The sequence below is a fragment of the Rutidosis leptorrhynchoides genome, chromosome 6, assembly GCF_046630445.1.
Source record: "Rutidosis leptorrhynchoides isolate AG116_Rl617_1_P2 chromosome 6, CSIRO_AGI_Rlap_v1, whole genome shotgun sequence".
Classification (NCBI taxonomy): Eukaryota; Viridiplantae; Streptophyta; class Magnoliopsida; order Asterales; family Asteraceae; genus Rutidosis; species Rutidosis leptorrhynchoides.
This window is the reverse complement of record NC_092338.1, coordinates 353,007,642-353,016,931: the sequence shown is the minus strand read 5'-3', so window position 1 is coordinate 353,016,931 and position 9,290 is coordinate 353,007,642. Positions and strand designations below refer to the sequence as shown.

General features: G+C 32.5%; 1 protein-coding gene across 3 annotated transcripts; it reads left to right on the top strand.

Moving 5' to 3' along the window:
* The first annotated feature begins 4,804 nt into the window (after nucleotides 1-4,804).
* LOC139851393 (soluble inorganic pyrophosphatase 1-like) lies at nucleotides 4,805-8,606 on the top strand. 3 transcript variants are annotated; one of them, XM_071840424.1, is made up of 10 exons: nucleotides 4,805-4,890; nucleotides 4,983-5,042; nucleotides 5,880-6,048; nucleotides 6,163-6,191; nucleotides 6,478-6,543; nucleotides 6,860-6,967; nucleotides 7,128-7,193; nucleotides 7,314-7,434; nucleotides 8,017-8,098; nucleotides 8,242-8,606. In XM_071840424.1, exons 3-10 carry the CDS (start codon nucleotides 5,889-5,891, stop codon nucleotides 8,282-8,284), a joined length of 675 nt encoding a protein of 224 aa, XP_071696525.1. In that variant the 5' UTR covers nucleotides 4,805-4,890; nucleotides 4,983-5,042; nucleotides 5,880-5,888; the 3' UTR covers nucleotides 8,285-8,606. The 3 variants fall into 3 exon arrangements, with proteins under 3 accessions (XP_071696525.1, XP_071696524.1, XP_071696526.1); XM_071840423.1 differs by lacking the exon at nucleotides 4,805-4,890 and having other exon boundaries at nucleotides 4,899-5,042; XM_071840425.1 differs by lacking the exons at nucleotides 4,805-4,890; nucleotides 4,983-5,042 and adding an exon at nucleotides 5,448-5,570.
* Nucleotides 8,607-9,290: the final 684 nt, after the last annotated feature.

The window sequence follows — 9,290 nt, the reverse complement described above, 5'->3', positions numbered from 1 at the left end:
GCCAATGATATATAAGATAGATGACCAAATATATTTATTAGTTATTATAATTTCCGATTAAAATAGAATGTTAGATATGAAATGCCTTACATCGCCGACATTTATTCCACTTTGGATGACCTCGGTCGATTTGATCAGTCTACACAAGTTTTTAACTAATTGAATCCGTTATAGATGAAACAAAAACCAAATCGACCCGCTCAAAAGTAAATGGGTCAAATTTGTAACCTGCAAAATGCACAAATAGAAAAAGTTAGCTTGAGATACTTTTTAAATTCATTAAGCTTCAAGTGCATGTGATCCATAGTAATGATATCATCAATATCATTTTTAGAAGGAGATAAATAGAAATAAATGCAACAAATAGTTTTATTGTGGCTTATAACAAAACAGTAAAATACTATACAGTAGTAAATATTGATAAATGGGTCGCATTGATTTCTATAATAGAAACGTCTTGAGTGGTCGAATTCGTAAGTATGAGCACATCCCTTTATATCAGCAAATACTTAATTTGTACATCCCTTTATATCCTTGCCTTTTTAACATGGTGAAAGATTGAGTTTTTGCATAAAAATCATGTTGAATGTAACACACGGAGCATTTATATTTTTATGAGTTTAATTGACACCCACCAATTGCCCTCAGGAACCCAAATGAGTGAAAATATTCAACCGTCGATCATGCGTACTAACAAAATATTAATTAGTTAAAAGAGATAAGTCCAATCTAGTAGCCAAAAAAGTAATAATTATTACCTTCTCACTGATTCCATGTTCAACCATAAGTCCATTACAACTTCACAAGATAGCCTAGGCTGCATATGAAGTTATTTATTCGGTGTCAAAGAACTGTATGTTTTGATTTAGTGTTGTTTCTAAGTACTTGATCATCATTTATGATGATTGTCTCTATAATGTCCACATTCACCATAATTTTTTTGCAAAATAAATCAGACAAATCAAAGTTAAAATCCTTTTCAGTTGTCTTACAAATAAAATCATATATAATCAAATGGTAAAGGATCAGATCAACCCATGAAGAAACCAATATAGTGGCTCCAACTATAAGTAATTACAATACAAACCGTAGAAACCCGTCAAGAAAAGATAAGAACTTGAACAAAATGATGAAGCTAAATAATATATTGCACAAAATATAACATACTACAAAAAAACCATTCGCTTTATTAATTTCTTACGTATCATGATGGATTTCAGCTGGTAGATCATATTCATCGGTAGGAACATGTTGAATAATCATAAAAGATTTAGACATATAAGCAATGATTACTGGGAACGTACCTGTCTATACCTCGCAAGCAGATCCTCAAGAGGAATTTTAAAATTCTTTTACAATAATGCAATCTGCAAAACGATAGTTATAGAGCACAACCGAGAATATTAATCCATGTATGTGACGGAACTGAACATACACAGTTTAAGTGATTATCTCAGATTTAGACACCCTCAAAGGTCATTTACTTTTTCCTTTCATATACTCTTATGTCTTAATATAAAATTCATACCATCTTCTCTGTCGTTTCTACATCAAGATTTATAGCAAGTTCCCATACTTTAACATGTAGATAATAATATTATTAAAGACCAATTTATAATTCAGTACGAAACTATAAAACAGTAATATGTAAATTACTGATGAAGATGCATCTTATTATGGAGGAGAACCAGGTGGTGATATCCACAGCTAAACAATCAACTCGCCATATCATATTTTCTAATCGTAAGGTCTGCACATTACATTTTTCTTGATCTTGGACAATCACATGAAAGTAGTGATTTAGTGATTCATAGATAACTAATAAACATCATATTCACTAATTATGGTTAAAAACCAAATTCACATTAAATCCAAAAGATTATACAATGACCAATCGAACTAACCTGCTCACTAAAACCCTGCAAGATGTATACCGATCAAATTTCCGGTAGTGGGAAGAAACACAAGAGGCCCAGCACAAGCAAGCCAAAGTTCAGAAACATCTTTCCTTCCCTGCCTAAGAAATAATCATATGTCAACAATTAGGATTTTTAACAACTAAGAATCAAGTCTTTATACAGTACTACAGAGTTGCAACTTCAACTCGAATCAACAGTTAACTACATGCAATTCAACATTTGATCCAAAACTAACTACATAAATCCATTATATAATACTTATCAACAATTTAACCCAAACAAAACAAACCCCACTATTCCACTTAACTTTTAACCGAAACTGGAGGGACTACAAAAATAAAAAGATAACAGTTTCTTTCGATCTTGATATTCATACCCAAAAAACTCCAAATAATACCAAAAACTAACTACAAACAACTAAATCAAAACACATTCTTTTCTTCCCTATTTAGCAAACCCACCACCAAATTAATATAACGATCATAGAAGGTAACTCATTTATCGACAAAAACCATTTCAAATCTCAACCCTAGAAAAACCCTTAAAAGTTGTGATTGCATTGTGAAACACTGCAGCACCTCCAAAAGTAGCTAAATAATATCAATAGAATCAACCTTATAAAGTACCGATTTTGACAAAACTGATTCAGATTCAAATCAAATATATCAAATCAGATTTAAATCATAATGCAAATCTCAGGTTTAAATGTAATTTATAAAGTAGATAACACATCCACTTTTATCAATATAAGATCTTATATATATTTGTAGTAAAAATCATGTAAAACCTTACCTTTCCATTGATAATTTCGAATGGATACGAACACTACTCGATTGTTAATTTCGAATGTATATGAACCCAATTCGATTGATGTCATCTAATGGAAACTAAATCAAATTATATCAGTCTCTGGTAGGCTTTTAGTTTTAGGGTCAAAGAAAGGGTTAAATTGATTTGGGATTGGAAGAAACCCTATTTTATTTTCGTATATAAATCGTATATATCTCAGATGAAACTAATCGACAATTTTTGTTGGAAAAACAAAATATGATAACAAAAGTTCATTATGTTACCTGTCACAGTCGATGGTTCACTCTCGGTAGCCACCAATTTCAACGCTCGATACTTGTATATCAGATTCGGATTAACAAATACAACTGCACCAGGATAGCGGAATATGATTTTTGGGATTGATTTCTGGGGAGATTGATTGTAGGAGGCGATTGTAGGTGGGTTGAAGAGATCGCTTAAGTTTTTATGTTTTCATACCGCGTACGTACGTTAATTTAGGGGTATTTTAGGGAGAGAAATGATTAGAGGGTACGTATTGACTTAGAATTATATCTAATGGTTTAGAGAAGGGGTAGGTGATTGTAAAATGCTTGATCTAATGGTTGAGACTAGTTTACGAACCCTCGCTTCGCGTCGGGAGTTCGGTTTTAAATGTATTTTATTGCGTTTAGTTTGTAAAGTTATATCGTGGCTAACGATGATGTCATTGAAGCGCAACTCGAGTCGAACTAAAAGGTATAATGCGTGAAAGATTTAAATGTTATTTTAAATTAAATATATATGTGCATCTCCGCTTTTCGCTATGAAATTGTCAACTTTTAAAAATTTAACGCAAAATCAACGTGTATGAAAAGTACCTCAAATATTTAACGTTTTTTAAAAAGCGTTCGTTTTGCTTATAGTTAGTGACATTGTGTTCCTAAAATTATTTCGAGTTTAACGATGGTGCCGGAAAAATTTAACTCGTTGCGAGCGAGAAGATACGACCCGTTAAATATTTGAGTGGAGTTTATTTAAGATTTTTTTATGAAATATTAAATAGTACTATTCATAACTCATAAGACAAATTTTGTCTATTAGTTATATGAGTAATAAAATATAGGTATAAAATAAGGGGTTCGATTTGTATTTTAATAGAATTTAGGGGATTAGGTGTGTGAAAAATGAAAAATTAAATAGTACTATTTATAACTAATAAGACAAATTTTGTCTATTAGTTATATTGGAAACTAGTCCGGATCCGGCCCGCGCGATGCGGCGGGTGCTTTCGGCTGATGTATTCATATTTAACGTAGCGTTGTGTATTTATAGAGGGAAAAACGGCTCATGTCTTAAGCGTCGTTTTAGATGTCGTTGTTTTAAGCGTTTTTAAAAAGTGTCCGTTTCGAACGTAGTTAGTTTCATTTTGTTCAAAAAAAAATTTTGAGTGTAACAGTGCCGTCGGAAAAATTTAACTTGAGGCGAACAGAAAGATACGGGCTGTCGTTGTGTTAAGTATTTTTTAAAAAGTGTCTATTTCGCGTATAGTTAGTCCCGTTGGGTTCGCGAGACTTTTTCGAGTTGAACGGTAGTCTCGGAAAAATTTAACTCGCACCGAGCGAGAAGATAGGGCCCGTTATAAATTCAGGGGAATTAGTTTCTTTTATTTTAATAAAATTATATATTTACATTTTCTATCCCTGGAAAAGTGTAAACTTGAAGGGCTGTTGTGTAAATTGAAGCGAAGTTGAGGGACCTATTGTAGTGTGAATGCAAACGCAAAACTACATCCGAAAATAAGTAAAGCTACACATTTGGGCCATGAGTTTCAGTAAGTAAGGGTTAATTAATAATTAGTGGAATTTTTTTAATATATCTCAATTAAGACTATAATGTATAGAAGAGATTTTAATAGAAACTATAGATATATATTTTAATTTAATTTTAATTTCTTTTTACTTTTCCAGATTAGAAACAACTGCATCCCCGCTACTCATCTCATCATATCTTATACTATGCGTATCAAAACTTGCACATCAATCAGGTAACTCATTTTTTTTTTTTTCTTCGTGAAAGCCACACCATTGAAACGCGCAACACAGAAACTACGTTTGCTTTAAATTGCGAAAGATGATGAAGAGAGCGGGAAACAGCAACAATAACAGCGTGTACGTTCCGCTTTACTTTCTCTCTCAATAAGGTACGCTTTCTCTCTCTAACTATGCATACATGTATCTGTATCTATATCTTTAGCTTTATTCTTACGCTGTTTAATTTTGTTGTTGTATTTAGATTCTTAGATCTGCAGTTCATTTCCTCTGCATCAGGTTCAAGGATAATTAAGCATTTCAGGTTCGTATTTAATCTACTCGCGTATATATTTATATGTGTATGTAACTATGTATAGTTGAAGTTTGATTTTAGTAGGTTTGATGCTGTAATTTGACTTATTCATACACGTTAGTTTGTATAATATGCTTTGAATTGTTCGATTTTTAGGATTATGATGACATCTCGTTCGATTTGTGATATTGTGCTTATGTGCGTGTTTGTGTGTGTGATTTTACATCATGAAATCAATGGATTAGACAATGTAATTGAAGAGATATATGATCATGACTAGCAATCACTACGTGTTTATGAGTAAATTCTACATTTTAGGTTTTTAATGTGTTCTGAAGGTTACAGTGTCATATACAAGCTTTTTCGGCTTGTTTTTTCTGGTTTTAATGAGTAGTGTGAACATGAATTATATATTTCTCACCTTAATAAATGAGCTCTGAAATTTGCTGCAAAATGTGAAAATAGGATTCTCTGTTAGCTGATTCGTTTCGTGGTTTTTGCTTTTAGTTCCATGAGATCTTGATTGTTTGTGTTTAGGTACTTTCACTGATTTATATATACGGTGTCTACACTTGTGATTCTGTTTATTTGGTTCATGAATGTCAAAAATACAATTAAGTGAAATGGTTTGTGGAAATTCTATTTTGTGATCTTTATATCTGTAACATGTGATGCCAGTGTTACTTGATTGATAAGATAATTTTGTTGCACTAAATTGTGGTCCCTGTAGTATTTTGGCTTGACTTTAGTTTCCAAAATTTATGGATCTCATAAGTCACTATCTTGTACTAATCTTCCACTTTTGGTATCAAGTTTTTTATAAGAATTTTACCGCTAAATATACAGACTGCAACAATGACTCCAACGATTGAGACTCCAATCAAACCGGCTGACTCACATCATCATCATCATCATCATAATCATCACTATTCACATGCTCCTCTCAATGAAAGAATACTTTCATCCATGAAGAGAAGGTCAGCTGCTTCCCATCCTTGGCATGATCTTGAGATAGGTATTTTATCTACGTCAAATTTTTCCCTAGAATGATTGTTATTTTACATTTTATAATGATAATGATGTAGTGACACACATATAAGCTTCTGACATTGGTAATTATGTAATGCAGGACCAGGAGCACCAACGATATTCAACTGTGTAAGAATTTCAAATAAAGATAGTCTAAAGTTACACTTTACTGAAATTAAAATCCTTGAAAAGGGGTTGTGTGTGAAAACAGCTGCTTCTCATTTACTTTCACCTTCCAGTATCTCAGTAATCAGTATTTATATATATTTTGTAATCATAAATTATATTGTACGCATCACTTAAAGTACTCTCCTGCTGAAAAAAGTCGATACGTTACAAATATTATCCCACATAGAAGTCACTACACCCATGCTGATGCAACAGATTCATCATAGAACCCGTCTACATTTTGCAGGTGATTGAAATTAGCAAGGGGAGTAAAGTGAAGTACGAGCTCGACAAAAAAACAGGACTAATTAAGGTAAATGAAGATGATAACTGGTATAATAAGTTACATGTAGAGCTGGCATGGATCACGACTGATTGGGTTGTCCCGAAAGTTATCTTATTTTACTACTAATCTAATTATTAAATGTAATTGATTTAAAAGGTTTTAAGTATGTTACATACAACAAGGTCAAATGATCATAACCTGTTTGGCCCGATCCATTTTAGCTGCTATTTACATGTTACAGACAAGAATAACCTGAATCGACTCATTCATAAGTAAATGGGCCAAAGTCATCTCTAGCCACATTCTCTTGGTTCGAGTACTTTTAAACGTGCACTTTTATCAGGTTGATCGTGTCCTATATTCATCAGTTGTGTATCCTCACAACTATGGCTTCGTCCCTCGTACTCTTTGTGAGGACAACGACCCACTGGATGTCTTGGTTATCATGCAGGTATGTCACTTAATCAAGCGCTTTAATTTCACTAGCTACTGATTATATTTGTATATACAATAATATATTACGTGTATAAATGTATTGTGAAGTCTTCCTTCTAAACTTGTGAATTTGTTATATCAGAATGTAATTATGTTTGCTTTAAAAAACCTTACAGGAACCAATATTGCCAGGTTGTTTTCTTCGTGCCAAAGCAATTGGTGTAATGCCTATGATTGATCAGGTGTTATGTTGTTTTGTGTGAGAATCACAAAAGTTAAAACTCTTTTTTAATCCTTGTATTTTTTTTGTTTTTTTATTATTATTATTTCTTTTTTTTTTTGACATTGGTTGATGACATCAGGGAGAGAAGGATGATAAGATAATTGCAGTGTGTGCTGATGATCCCGAGTACAGACACTACAATGACATAAAGGAGCTCCCGCCACATCGTTTGGCCGAGATCCGTCGCTTCTTTGAAGACTGTAATTTTTCAACAACTCAGTTATCTAATTATTGTTTTAACTATCTCTGGAGGTGACACTTCTGACCCATTTACTTATGAAATGGGTCAAATTTGGGTGTGTTTTATCTCAGTAGGGTCAAACATGTTGAAAGTTGTCCCAATCCTATTTAATATTTATACAACCTCTTAATATTTTGCTTATGATTGTTTTAATCCTAACCAACACATGAATTATTCATAGATAAATGGACAAAAAAGTGTTTCTAAGTCAAATGAACCATGTCTGACCCGTATTACAAATACCAAGTAATGTACTCACTGGCCATTTCCGATTAATATGGAATTATTGCAACTCAATACAAAGAGTCTAATAGCAACACCTACAAATTAATAGAGGGGATATTTCCATAATTACAATTTAAGGTTTAAGAAAGAGATTGTTAAATCATTTATAGTATGGTATAGATTTGTTTCAGCATGATCCTAATCTGACCCATTACCCAACCCACCCATCTTGCCATCTTTTAAGAATTGTGAATTTGTATTGACTTCTGATGAATTAAACTATAAATAATTTTGTTTCATCTCCACAACTAATTAGATAAGAAGAATGAGAACAAGGAGGTTGCTGTCAATGATTTCTTACCAGCTGCTGAGGCTATTGAGGTGGTCAAACATTCTATGTAAGTAGTTTCTTCATTTTCTCTTTTTAATTTTATCAAAGATATATATATATTATGCCAAGCGTATAGTGACATAAAAATAAACGGATTATGATTTAAACACGAACTGATGGTAACCTGGACCCTGTTTTCGTTACTTGAAGGGATCTGTACGCAGACTACATTGTGGAGAGCTTGAGGAGATAGAAGAGATGTTTGCTTCATATATAATTGAAGAATTGAAGATTGATGATGCTGTCTTATAAACTTCTGCAAATCATATATTTTGGCCAAACCTACACACATTAATGCGTGCCTATAGTATGATAGTATGTAATCATTCATCAATATAAGATGATGATGATGACGACAAGAACGGAAAACTCAAGAAATGTGAGTTCGTAGTAACTAAGAAAATATGTTTGATTGATACATGTATTCTATTCTTTCTATTATTTTTCATTGGATTTATTGACTATTGACCAGGAAGACGTTTTTTTGGCCGTTGAAATTTGATGAACTTGTTTTGGTTGACTTTATAATCTGAAGTATTGACTATTCTGTTAGCATTGTTCAAGTCAGAACAATCACACTCTGATGATGTGTTCATATCAATTTCAGTGTAAATTTATTCATTTTGAGACCGTTTCAAAATATGGGACTGAGCCTGGAGAAGAGGATGCGAATCTGCTATAAACATCAGAGTGCAGAACCTTGTAGTTGGATCTCCATACCCACAGATTTTTCTTAACCCGTGAACGTGCATTTTTTTTAATTGATGTGTTTAGTTTAAACTCATAACTAGAGATGGAAAGTACGAACTGCGACGAGTGGGCATTCACCTCATGATGGGCGGGTAAATCCGTAAAATTTTACCTGCGGGGGGTTGATTATGGGTAAGAAAGTCTACCGCCAACGAGTCATGGGTAAGTCTAAGCATACACTGTCCGTCACAGGTAAAATTCAATTCACTAATCCGTGAGAATCTAATAATTATCATATTGTTTATCCAAAATAATGTAGAAAATATATCGACTAATGTACAACCGAAAAGCAAACACGACTAAATATTAATAGTTAATATTAATATGATTAGACGTTTAACTAAACACTTGATATGTACGTATAAACTTTTTTTTTTGTTTTTTTTTTTTTTTTGAAGAAAATGAAATATATATTAAAACAAAAGACAACTTTCATAAGAACGAAATAA